The following is a 13,467-nucleotide window of genomic DNA, read 5'->3' as shown; positions in this document are numbered from 1 at the left end:
AACTCTTGTTATTCTTGTTTATTGTTCCTTTTAAATTCTTGCTGTTGTAGGCAATGTCTTTGCCAAGGATTAGACTCATGTTAACTTAAGGTCTTCTCAGGGCACTAGTTCTTTAAATCCTTAGGAAGTCACTTTTGCCAGAGGAGGTAGGGCATGCAACAGTGAGGAGCGGTACAACAACAATGGCTGCCCACCTTCATGTCTGCATCTCTGTGATCAAAAGCGGGAATCAAAATCAGAGCAAGGGGGCGCCTGGGTGGCTCAGCTGGTTAAGCAACTGCCTTCACTCAGGTCATGATCCTGGAGTTCTGGGATCCAGTCCTGCATCAGGCTCCCTGCTTAGCAGGGAGTCTGATTCTCCCTCTGACCCTCTCCCCTTTCATGCTCTCTCTCTCACTCTCTCTCTCAAATAAATAAAATCTAAAAAAAAAAAAAAAAAAAAAAAATCAGAGCAAGACCCCTGGTATTTGGAGGAGAGTGTCCTTTTTTATCCCCCTGATTCCTACATGCTGAGTGCAGGCTGCTCCAAGAATGTTTGTGCATCTGCCTTCTACTTGGCTGGGGTGGGAATGGGAAACTGCTACTAGCTAACAGCTGAAATTGACCAAAATTTACCACAATTTGCCACCCATATCCTCCCCTAGAAGTTGAGAGCCTTTAATAGACTCTAAGTTTCCAGAATATTTACATCAGGTAGGCAGATTCCGCCAGTACAATTGTTGTTTAGGTGGGGAGAAAAGATTCTTGGTGCTTCCTCCTCCACTTCCTTCCTAGAATCCTCCCTTTCCATTTATAATTCTTCATGTTCATTGACACTAATTTATAGACATTCATTCCTTCAACTTTAAAATTCAAGATTCAGATGACTTTTTTAAAAGCTTTTATGAGGGAGTCCAGTGAAATTGTTCAGATAAACATCTTCAGTTTATATGAAATGTTTGTAAATAAGTGAATTACACACGTGAATATTTAGTCATATAATTATCTGCCTCATAATTTAAATTCTCTAAAAAAATTCAAAATTCTCTAAGTCAAATAATTTGATACCTTTAAAACTAGCTGTATAGAAATATATTTTCATAAAATACTCAAAATATTTACACATAATTTTTTGTCACAAATTGTTTTGGTATATGATATCTGTAAAATATGAAAGGCAAGCATTCACAATAATTTACCTGAAACACTTAAAGTTGGATGGAAAATGAAATACATATGTATTAAACAAGATAAAGAAAGGATCATATATAATCCAAAATATCTGAATAAAGTAGAATGTTTCTGTGTTCTGAAATTCGTTGAAAAATATCAAGCAACTGATGGGAATTGGTGGAGATGTCTGGATTAACTACAGAAAAGCATAGCGTTTTTAGGTGAAAATTTAAATGCCATTATGAGTTTAAAAAATAGTATATAACTTCCTTGAAAATAGAGAAAGAAAACTTTTAAAAAGTAACTAGGGGGAAAAAACTGCCCAAGTTGCCCTTGGTTCTGAATCTTATATTTTAAGGGAATCTCTAAGCTGTCTGTATGGTTTGGTGTGTTGAGATAATAGAGAACATAAATAATAGAGCAAAACCAACTCACTCCTCATTATTTGGAAAAATGGCTAAGAATATATGGGCTTGTGTGGGATATATGAAATAATCTGTTTGATTTGTTTTAAAAATAAATAAAACAGAAAAAATTGGCCAAAATGTATAATAAACAGAACCATCTGGGAAATGCCTCTCTTGTGCAGTGAAAGGACTCAGAATCAGAACTCAGTGATCAGATAGTCTGAGCTGACTTTGCTCTGAATCTCTCATCATTGCATTTATGCTTTTATTATAACGTGCTCCTGTAAACTAAAGGAAAAAAAAATCAGAGTGTATTTATCTTATGGTGCTAGGAATTTATGAAGATTATCAGCATGCATTTATATTGTGCTTTCTGATGACAATCCAGAAACACATAAGTAGACTATTCTAAAAGATTGTGTTCTCTGATAGCTTAAATTAAATCTTAAAAGGCATATACAGTATTACCATTTTTGTTAGCTTATCATTTCTAGTTTTATATGTAATTAATGTCTTTGAGAAAAGAATACTTCTTTCTACATTTAGGTTTATGAGAATTTTTTTTTTTTTAATTCCTTTCTGTACTCTGGTTTTCTAGGCCAGGATACAGCTGCAAGAAGATGAAAAGATTTAACTCTAAGACAGAATCTTGTTTAAATCTAAGCTTTGCTACTTAGTGGTTGGTTGATCTTTCCGAGCTGCCCTTTATTTATGAAATGTAGACTGCAACCAAACTGTACTAGTCTAAGTATGAAATGAAATACTGTCAAATGGGATTTGAGTTATGGATTTTTTTTCCCACTAGCAAAATGTTTTTCTTGAAGAAAAAAAATGTGCTTTCAGTGTTCAGCAATACAAGAGTGAGGTCAATAAGTGATAAAGGATACCAGCTATAGATTTAGCAGTGTACACTTTTGCTCAGTTTCTTTTAAAGTGATGTTTTATTTAGCATATTTTTTAAAATATCAATTCAAAAACTCTTTATTGAATTCTTACTTTGCATTCAAAATGTGTAGGCTCTGTGAGGGATGGAGACTCTCCTTCACACTCTCTCTCTCTCTCTCTCTCTCTCTGCCTCTCTGTCTCCATGTTTGTGTGTGTGTGTGTGTGTGTGTGTGTGTGTGTGTGTCTGTGTTTCCTGCTCACCTGATTCTTATAATAAAAAGTTTCCAAACGGGAAAACAATAAAAGCTTCCAAATACAAAAGTAGGGACCATAATCAGTAACAGAAAAATAAATATGTATGCTGTTAGGAGGTTATATTTAAGGTTTATAAAAAGCTTAAAGTTTCTATAGGCATGGTGTGGGGGGTGGTGGCATTTAATTACAAAAGCTTAACTTAAACTCACAACCCCTGCCAAAAAACCTAAACAAAACGGAAAGCTACAAAAAGCTTGTAGCCTTAAAAGTTTTGTGAACACAGACATTTCGAGAAATTAGTCTATTTATAAGTGAAAAATAATACTCTGTTTACATTTAATCAAGAGAGTTCGTATTTTACAAAAACTTATTGTTTTCGACTATAGAAGGAGATGTTTGATAATTACAGATCTATCATATTTTATGTACTAAGTGGATCCTGAAAACAAATATCATTTGAACTTTTCTTGGATGAATAATTTTATATGCTAAGAAATAGATTTGAAGTGAAAGAAGTATGAATTGTTTGCGGAAAAAAATTCTTTGATGAAACTGTTCTGTTTTTAAATCAAGGTTTTTATCTAGAGTATACTTCAAAAGGATGCCATTTGATTTCAAGAGACAGTATGCACTTCTTGTGTAAGATCTCATGTCAGTTCAAACTCACTTGTTAAATTGTTTATTTTTATGCAGTTTATACTCATGATGAAAAAGAACACAAAAGTAGTACAATAAGGAAAAAATTATGAATTTCAGAAGTGATGAGCAGTGGTCTTAAAATATGCCATCAATATACTCTTTTGAGTAAAAGCCCCACACAAACCACATAATTATTTGATTAATTTTTCTTCCTGCTTTTCATCAACACATATCAATATAGATTATATATTACACAGAATCTACTTTTCAAAAGGAAATAAAAATCTAGCTGAACTGAGGTGATTGTTTACATAAACTTCTTAAAATTTAAAGGCACTGCACTGGCATAATCCCTCAAGTCATTCATATGTATGTGGGGAATAACTGAAGTGAAAGTACTAGAAAACATTCTACATTATGGATAAAATACACTTTTATTTAAACCTGTTGCAAACTCCTGCAGAAGGCAGTCTGATAATTCTCAAGAAGAAGAAGAAGAAGAAGAAGAAGGATAAGAAGGAGTAGGAGAAGGAGAAGAAGAAGAAATAAGAAGAAAGAAGGAGGGGGAGGAGAAGAAAGGACTCCTGGGTGGTTCAGTCAGATAAGCATCTGCCTTCAGCTCAGGTCCTGATCCCAGAGTCCTGTGACGATTCTTGCCCAGGGCTCCTTGCTCAGCAGGGAGGTTGCTTCTTCCTCTCCCTGCCCCTCCCCCTCTTTCTGCTCCTGCTTGAGCTCTCTCACTGACAAATAAATAAAATCTTAAAAGAAGAAGAAGAAGAGGAAGAAGAAGAAGGAGGAGGAGGAGGAGGAGGAGGAAGAAAAGGAAGAAGAAGAAGAAAAAGAAATAAAAGGGGTTTTTGGCTTATTTTCATTGTTAGGGAACAAAAGCTGAATCTTGGGTGAGAACCTTCAGGGATTTTATTATATTTACAGATTTATCTGAGGAGATCAGCAGTAAGTGTAATCTTGAATGATGAGTCCCATCCTAGCTAAGCCTTGTGATTTCTTGTCTCAAGGTTCCTGACAGCCTGAATAAGTGGCCTTTCAGGTGGCCATTCTACCTCCGGGAGTCCTTACCGGCTTACACTGACTGGCTAGAAAACCCCATGGAGAGGTCTGAGGTTTAAGAGAGCCAAAAGAGCATGGCTCAATTTCATCTCACTTTAGAACTTTGCTCAGCCTAATTAATTTGCAAATATGTAATTTATTTTGCTCGAAGAGTCATAAATAGTCTGTAGCCTCTGCTTCTCTTGACAGCTAAAGGGATGGTATTTACAATATGTAATCTGAACGAACTAAAACTTACTTTATTAACTTCCTTTAATGAACTCTGATTCCCCTCTTAAAGGGAAAATGAAACTTTAGATTTTTCTCTCTAGCAATACCATCTCCATACTTGCAAAAATAATGTAAAAAAAGTTTCTGTTTTCCTTCATTTGCCAGTTTCAATGTCATTAGTTTTATGCATTTCAATATTTGCTATACTTCTGCATTTATAGCCAGATGACAAAATAGTCGCTTATGGAACTTGATTATATTTAAATCAGGCAGAAACATTAAATTAATGAAGAAAACCAGATTCTTTGCAGAACCTATACCTGTTGCCATGTCACAGAAAAATTCGTGTTGGTTTATAATTTTCAGAAAAATTGCATTATGATTTCCAAATCATGCTAACTGAATATAACTGTAAAATAATTTATGCCATTTGTCCTTAAAGAACTTGTAGTAGTTTGTAATCTAGATCTACTCTCACCTAATTTTTGAGTTTGAATTTCTAACAAATTATAGGAAAAGAACCGATCCCACACCTCAGTTTGTGATTCTTTTGTTCTATTGTATGCGCACATTTGGGAAAAGAAAGCCTTCCATTAACTAACTTCATAATTTGAGGTATGAGTCTTTTATAAAGTGTGCAGCCTTTCATATTTCAGGTGGTAGTTTGCTTTCAGGCTCTACCTTGGGTGTTCAAGAACCCTGTGTTTGGTAATATGCCAAGAAATTGTGGATGATTTAATGTATGTATCCTCTCATTTAAGAAAGGCAAGTCAAATTACAGATCCGGGCTTTGCCTCCCCTGAATCTTTTCCTTTCCCTCTCTTTAAATGGGTCCCAATTTATGGAGCGCTTTCTATTTCACACAATAATCTTTATGTTCACACAATGTTAATAAGCTTCATCATAAGGGTTATTGTAGCAAAACCCTTACAGTCAGAACTCAAAAGCAGACTGACTTCTTCTTGTGTATAAACTTTGTAAAACTTGTTTCAATAGGTTTACTTTCATGCCTCTCCCCTGTAATTTTGCCTCCACAAGGCCCCCTCATCCACGTTACCCTTGACTGTTGTAGCCCAGTGCTGTAATAGCAGTTCAGCCACTACTTCATCTCTTTGCCTCTCTCCTCCACAAACATTCTGCTGTGAAACTCAGTCAGCAGAGGGGAGAGTCTTGATACGGAGAACAGAAGAATATGAGGAAACTTGGAGAAACGTGATTTTCTGATTTGCTTATAATGTAATTAAAGAAATGAGTTTCTCTCTGGCAGAGACAGAGGGACAACTCAACACTCCTCACAAGTCCTGTGAAATGACAGAGGAGGAAGAATGCCGACCAACCGTTTAAGCCAGGAAAAGCTTTTACTAGAAACATTCAGATAATCCAAGTAAAATGTGGAAGGTTTTTCTAGGGGGAGGTGGGGGTGTTTTAATTATTTAATCTAATAGCCTCCATTTTCCTTTTTCGATATGCTCTCATAGTTTGCTAGCTCTATTATCCATTTTTAACCTGAAAAGATGAACCATCTGATCTCCACACTTTTGATTTCCAGATGATTTTATTTACAAATAAAGTCGTGTGATTTGAATTCTACTCATTTTCTTGCTGAGTTGTATCAAAGTAAACAAATGAACAGAAACATTACCAATTGTTCTCACCTACACGGCTGAGTTACAGTGTATCAATGATCTTAAAATGATGGTAGCAGTTGCATCTTTAAGTCATAGAAATATGGGGAGGCACATAGAACATAGCAAAGTTGTCTGCAGCAGGAAAGTCATCTATAGCAATCTCTCATGTATCTGTGCAAATGTTGATATTTATAAATAAGTATCCGAATACAGAGTATTTTCCCATTAAAAAGAGTCGAAGTGAACAACTTTTGGGCTATCTGTTATTTTGCATTGCTTCAGTCTCCATATAATATCCTCATTTGCATAGATCATTGATGTGTGGTGATGATTATTTTACAGAGCACAAATTATTTTATCTCTACCTACTTTCAGTTTATTTTTCTACTTGTGTTTCTATGACACTTAATAAAAGTGTCTTCGTTGATGAGATGGGAGACTCACTCAGCTCTGGGACAGTAGGATCTCAGTCAGTGGTGGGATTAGGCTTAGAACCAAATGACTTCCTTCATGACTTTAAAACATGCATCACAACAGTGTCTTCTTGCAAAGTTTTTGTAGTCAGACTAACACTTGCATGAGTCCACTATGTCCCCATGCTGCATCAAGTCATTCTCCATTAGGGTAAAGGCAGGGGCAATCAAACACCGACTGCTTCATGACATCACATTCAAAATTCACTGGTGCGTGAGGATATTGACTGTCCAAAAGGTTAAGCATTTTTATTACAAGCCCTGATGAACAAACACACTTTTATAAAGCTTTAAATATCTCTGCAGAACAGTAAGCCTAGTTCACATTGGCTTTAAATTTGTTTTATTTATTTATGGCAAAATTGATAAGATAGGATGACTTTTAAACTCTTGAATTCCTTGTTATACTGACCTTGAACAGAAACTTTCTTTCAAGGACAGTAGGATTTCAACTTCTCAGCATTTTAGCTTTCAAAGTTTTCATTTGATTCCCTCCTCCTTTTCCTTAATCTGTATGATCTAATGCACTAACCTTTCAATTGTAGTTATTTATTTTTCTTGGATTGATATTACATATATAGATTGATTCCAGGTCACCAACCAACTGGATGTGGGTTTCCTGAAAAAGCTTACAGGTTGTTAGCGTGGCAGCAACACTTGGATTAAGCCTTCATATTCCCATTTATCCTAGTAGCTTCTAATCAGTTGGATATACCTGCCCATCAGACTTTCCCACATGGCCTCCCTTAACATTGACATCAGGTATTATAATCTGAGGCTTTTCAAAGCAATGCACTCTCAAAAGCAAGGTCAGTTTTCTTATGAGATAGAGAAACTGAGAAATACAGATGTCAATTTTGCCAACTGGAAATATATCCTTTCTGCTGGCTTTAGAACATCTGTACTGTATTAAAAAAATTCTGTTTGATATCTGGGAACTTTTTTGCCATTAATAATGATCTAATATATATGACAAAATATATCAGATACATGTAAAATATATATATATATATATATAATTTTTATGTATTTTAAATTCTGCATTTTAAACAAAGAAAATTTCTTTACCATGAATTCATTTTTTCTTTTCTGTAGTTGAGTAATTAATTCAACCAAATTAAGCAATTATAACAAAAAGCTAAAGAGATGTCATGATAATGAATATTAGGGAAAGTATGAAACAAAAGGAGGTATCAAAACAAATTCATTAAGTATATTCATACAATGTGGAATAAAAATGTTATCTAAAGAATCTATATTATAATGCAATTAGTTTTCAGAAATACGTTAATAAATCATAATTTTATTGAATGTATACCATCGTCAGTCATAGGTCATATAAAAACCATTTCTCTGCAAATATGATCTTGGTTACCTATGATTTAAACTTTTAGTTTATGACTGATTATATCGTGTATTAGGAATTGATCATTTTATTTGGAGTGATTATATAAGCCAAACATAATTTCTTTCTGACTATTTGTTAAGGCTTTACCACTTCCACTAGTAAATTTTTGTGCTATTTAGCAAAAGCAGTAAGGTTGGAGGAATCTATGGAATTTTGTTAGCTTCCTCAGAGGAATTTGTAAAGGTAGGATATTTTAAAGCTACCATTATACCCAAAATTCTTTGGCAGATTGAAGAAGTTGGCATGACCTAGGAGATATTTCTAATCACCTTCACATCCCTATACTTTTTCAGATGCTCTCTTCTTAGTGTCATGTTGAATCCAGGTCCGATGGGAAGTATAGAATTAAAAAGAAATTCAGAGAAAAAATAGAGGAGGTGACAACCTTCAAACCAGCATTAAAAATAATTTGATCTGATTTAAGATTATCAAATAAATTATCTATTTTGGTTATGGAGTCAGCTTTATGACACTTTTCTACCATGAGTGGAACACCCCATACCCAAGACCAGAGTTCTGTATGTTTAATTCCATATCTCCATGAAGTTGCATAGAAATAGTGGATTTAGAGTAGATAAAATATTTGGGATGCATACAATAAAGATGTTTTGTTTAGATCATTCTTATTTATTGAATATAGTGTGAATGCATCATGAAAGAAGCTATTAAATTTCTTCTTTGGTAATAACTGCATGGAATCCACAGGCTAAAATCAAGGTGAAGAAGGGCAGTGTTCACAAATCAACCCCTTCTTATATGTATTTTCTGTTTTTCAGGTGTTTTCTGGAAAGATTTACATTGAAATTATTCACTCAACTTTGTAATAGGTTGGTTTCTTTACTTATTAAAATATATTAACCATAGATATATATAATATGCTTTTTTTCATCTTCTAGCGATGGTTGTTTTGAGCAACCTGGAACCAAATACAACTTATGAAATCAGGGTTGCAGCAGTAAATGGAAAAGGGCAAGGAGACTACAGCAAAATAGAAATTTTCCAGACATTACCAGTCCGTAAGTAATCATCTCTGTTTTGCTTTCTGTTGCCATTCTCTTCACTTGCAAACTTAAGACATCTTAAAATTCAGAGATGTGTTTCAACACTTTGGGGAAGTGAATTACATCTTTGTTGAAGTGGTTTCTGAAATTGTGGCGTCTAAGTTTTATAAAAATAACTTTGCTCTGAATGAGGCAAACAAAGCGCACACACAATAAATACAGTAAAACTGCCCTCAGGAAGTTGTCCTCATCAGGAAGGTGTCCTATTTATTAATAGTCTGGTTAATTGAATTATAGTGCTCAGACCATAATCTGTGAGAAGGTAAAAATAGTGACTATGTAATATGTCCAATATTTCATTCTTTTGATGAGACATGACTATTGCCTTTATCCCATAAATTCTGTAGGCCCAAAGTGTGAGAAAAAGGCACCACTGAATTAATCCATTTTCATGGTGACTGCAGAAGATTAACTATTGTAGCCTTGTCCCTGCTACTGTCCTCCTTTAGGGGTATTGTAAGGCTGTTGAATTACATAAAGTGAAGATAAATTTGAAAAGACTTCCATTTCCTTTATGCTGAATAAATTATTTGATGATGTGAGGAATTTGACTGTGACCCAAGAAGCGCTATTATAAAATCTGGGCATCACCAAGCTTGATATGTACACCTAATACAGCAAATTGGCGAGAATAAATTACCTTACCCTAATTTGTGACCTGCTCTTGGTTCTCACAGAATCTGTCATATGTCCCCTTTTCTCCATTTCTGATGCTTTTATCTTGTTCAGTCCCTCCCTGTTTTCTCTCCAGGACAACTATTGGTTCATATTAACTCACAGCTACACTTTCAGACTAGAATGACTTTTCACAAATTTAAGCAGATTTGTACCTTCTCTACTTCTAATCCTCAACACCAGCCTTCACCTTCTGTCCACACCCCTTTTGTCCACACACACATTTGCATGCCTGCCCTCCTCATACCTCCTTCCTCAGTGGCCTCGATGTTCTCGGCGTCGGTAAGTGAACTTAAGTTTGGTCAGACTGTTTTCCTTTCCCTTTTCTGTCTTGGTTCCTCTCTCCATGTCACTGCACATCAGCACCCAAAGAGGTCAAGACCAGTAAGACCGTGGCTAACCACTCCAACTTTGTCTCCTCTTCAATTAGGCACTGTCCTCTTCTTTTGTTCGTAGAACACCAACCTAGGTGCTTAAAACAGAAAACCCCTCTCTTTCACTCTTTTTTTTTTTAAATCTTTTCTTTTTAAATCATAATGCTTCTAATCTCTTAGTGTACTGCTATTGATTTGCAGACCTCAGTCCTAGACATTGAAACTTTAAGGGCCAGGTCTAAGGGTTTTTTGTTTCTGTTTTTGTTTTGTTTTGTTTTGCTTTTAATTGTAAATATGCATTTTAGCTGCTTCGCAATTTTTTATAAGATTTATGTATTTATTTATTTGACAGAGAGAAAGAGAGAGAAAGAATGGTATGTGAGTGGGGGAAGGGGCAGAAAGGGAAGGAAAGGGGTGCTGAGCACAGAGTCCCATGTGGGGCTCAGTCCCATGACCCTGAGATCATGACCTGAGCCAAAACCAAGAATCAGATGCTTAACAGACTGGACTATCTAGGCGCCCCTGTAGCTCTTTCTCAAGATTTTTTTGAGGTTTAAATGAGATGATATATGTAAAGTACTTAATATGTCATAACTACCCATTATTACTTTCTTGATTATTATTTATATTATTACTTTGGCATAAACATTCCATTGTTTAACTACTAATAGAAACTATTATTTTAATCAATTCCTTTTTGATGAAATTTACATTTGTTCTGAACTTTCTTTTCGAAGGAAGTAGCAATTGTAATGGAATCACAAATTTGGTATATTGTAAAGGTTAAATATAGACCTAAATATTTTAAATTTATATGTTAAAACATTTGTAACTGAAAATACAGTTCCTGCTGTATAACTATTATCTCAAAATGTTATTATCAAAATAATATGGTTATAATATTATTAAATAAATGCATACTGTATAACACAGACATTCTAAAATGTTATTTAGAAATGATAGTAAACTACCTGAGTATAAGATCCATTTTATAATATTTAGATTTTCCCACTGTCTCTTGTTAAGTCTTTTTAAGAAATTATTTACTGGTTTTTATAAACATTTAATTCATTTATTGAAAATATGTTATATTGAATATGGATCATTTCATATCATAATATCCGCACACTAATTTAATTAATTTTAATGAAGAATCCCTCCAGAATACCTCTATTAATTTGTTTCTGTATGGCTGTAATATACAAGGCTATTTTATTATATACTTGCATGTCACCATAGCCCATTGGCATATTTCTTTAACTATATGCCTTTTTCAAATAAACTACTCATTTCATATGGCTATAAACACCATATTAAAAAAGATAACCTGCTGAAGGAAAAAAACAAACACAGATTCTCCAAGTTTGGAGTCATAAAATCCTCTTCACTCTATTCTGCTTAGTTTGTCTTGACATTCTTCTGAGTAGACCCATATATACTACAAGTTTCTGGAGCCTTGCAAACTAAAGCATGTCTCCTGAAAGTTCCTTAGTATTACTATATTCCTATCTATAGGGAATTGAAGGAAAAAAGCATAGAGGATGCCAGTGCATGCTGAAAGACATCACATAAGTGACACACAGCAAGAAGTTCCCTTTCCTTGTTGTCAAGCAGTGATGGCACCCTTCACATAGAAAGCTACATTTCACTAGATCCCTGTTCATATTAAACATATAAGCATCTTTGTTATAAAACCACCTCCATGGGATGAATCACATCAAAGGCAAATACGTCCATGATGTTAGAAGAAAAAATTACATATTGGAACACATGTCTATTGATTAGATATCACAAAATTTCTGTATTCAAATCTGCATCTACTTTAAAAATACTCACTAAGGGGTGCCTGGATGGCTCAGTCAGTTAAGCATCCAACTCTTGATTTTGGCTCAGGTCATGATCTCAGGCTCCTGAGATTGAGCCCACATCAGGCTCTGTGCTCTGCATGGAGTCTGCTGAGATTCTGTCTTTCCATCTCCCCTGCCCTGCCCCCTCCCTCAAAACAAATAAATAAATCTTTTGAAAAAACACCCAATAAAGCTGATATGTAATTGCTAAGCCATTATCTTATTATCTTTCCCAGTAAGTATATATTCCACGTAGTCTGATAACAATGTTTATATTAAAACATATGTACAAAATATTTACAGAAATTAACATGAATAAACAGGATTGCACACTATTAATAACCCAAGAAATAAATGTTTCACTTGTATAATGCAATGCTATTCTCAGAACATTTGCACATCAGTATAAATGATATTTTGGTTCCCAGGTGTCACAATTTTGTCATGACACTTCAATATTTATGTAGATTTATGAATATTGCTGTTTCTTAGAGAAGAAAGGGGAGAAGGGATCAGTGGTTTTATCACAACAAAAGGCAGATGGAAAAATGGTAAATTTAGGATCACATCATTTTTTTTTAACTACATGACAATGTTCTCTTTATTAGAATGAAGTTTTTCCAGGTATCTGAGGTGTGTGTAAAAACCAAGAATGTTGTATTGCTTATTTAGGTGAACCAAGTCCTCCAGCCATACACGGGCAGCCAAGCAGTGGAAAGAGCTTTAAACTAAGTATCACCAAACAGGATGATGGAGGGGCCCCTATTTTGGAATACATTGTCAAGTATAGAAGTGTAAGTACCTTTTTATTATCATTTTGTATAATTTTTTCAAATTGTATTAAATTTGCATTGAATTCATAGACATATTAGGCATGAGTGTATATTGACAATGATAAACAGTACTCATAGAAATTAAACTAATTGTCCATTGCTGAAATTCATCATGATAAATTGTGAAATACTTGTCTTTTGTGTGTGTGCATAAAATCTAAGCATTGATCATCAAAAAATGCCATGTATTCATCTTGTGATTTCTATACTTAACATTTCAGAAATGAAAATATTTTCCTTATTTTTCTCACAAGTTTGACAGGATGTTTTTGCCTTCCATTCTGCTTGATATTAGTAACTTCAAGCTAAGCCCCTCTTCTTAATTTTAGTTATTGTATTGTAAGTAATTAGTTATTGTATCAAAACGATTTCATTTTTTATTCTTATGAATTATTAGATTATTAATGCCTTAAATTAATAAGCCTTTTGATATGAATTGATATTGATATTTAGTCATTTGATTAAAACACAAATTGCTCCAAACAACATTTAACAAAGAATGGCCACATTGAACTTGTGGAAGAAGGATTAGTTCTTTTCAAGTTTAATTAG

General features: G+C 34.3%; 1 protein-coding gene across 2 annotated transcripts in view; it reads left to right on the top strand.

Annotated features, from left to right (window-relative positions):
* Positions 1–13,467, top strand: part of NCAM2 (neural cell adhesion molecule 2) — a 514,069-nt gene that overhangs the window by 443,428 nt on the left and 57,174 nt on the right. For both annotated transcript variants that reach the window (XM_032877992.1, XM_032877993.1), the window contains exons 13-14: positions 9,022–9,141; positions 12,755–12,876. In XM_032877992.1, the coding sequence (XP_032733883.1) occupies positions 9,022–9,141; positions 12,755–12,876 (242 nt within the window). The remainder of the gene's footprint in view (positions 1–9,021; positions 9,142–12,754; positions 12,877–13,467) is intronic.

This window comes from Lontra canadensis, unplaced genomic scaffold (assembly GCF_010015895.1).
Source record: "Lontra canadensis isolate GAN:19392208 unplaced genomic scaffold, GSC_riverotter_1.0 scaffold62, whole genome shotgun sequence".
Classification (NCBI taxonomy): Eukaryota; Metazoa; Chordata; class Mammalia; order Carnivora; family Mustelidae; genus Lontra; species Lontra canadensis.
Note: the sequence above shows the minus strand (reverse complement) of the source record. Positions and strands in the feature narration are given on the sequence as shown.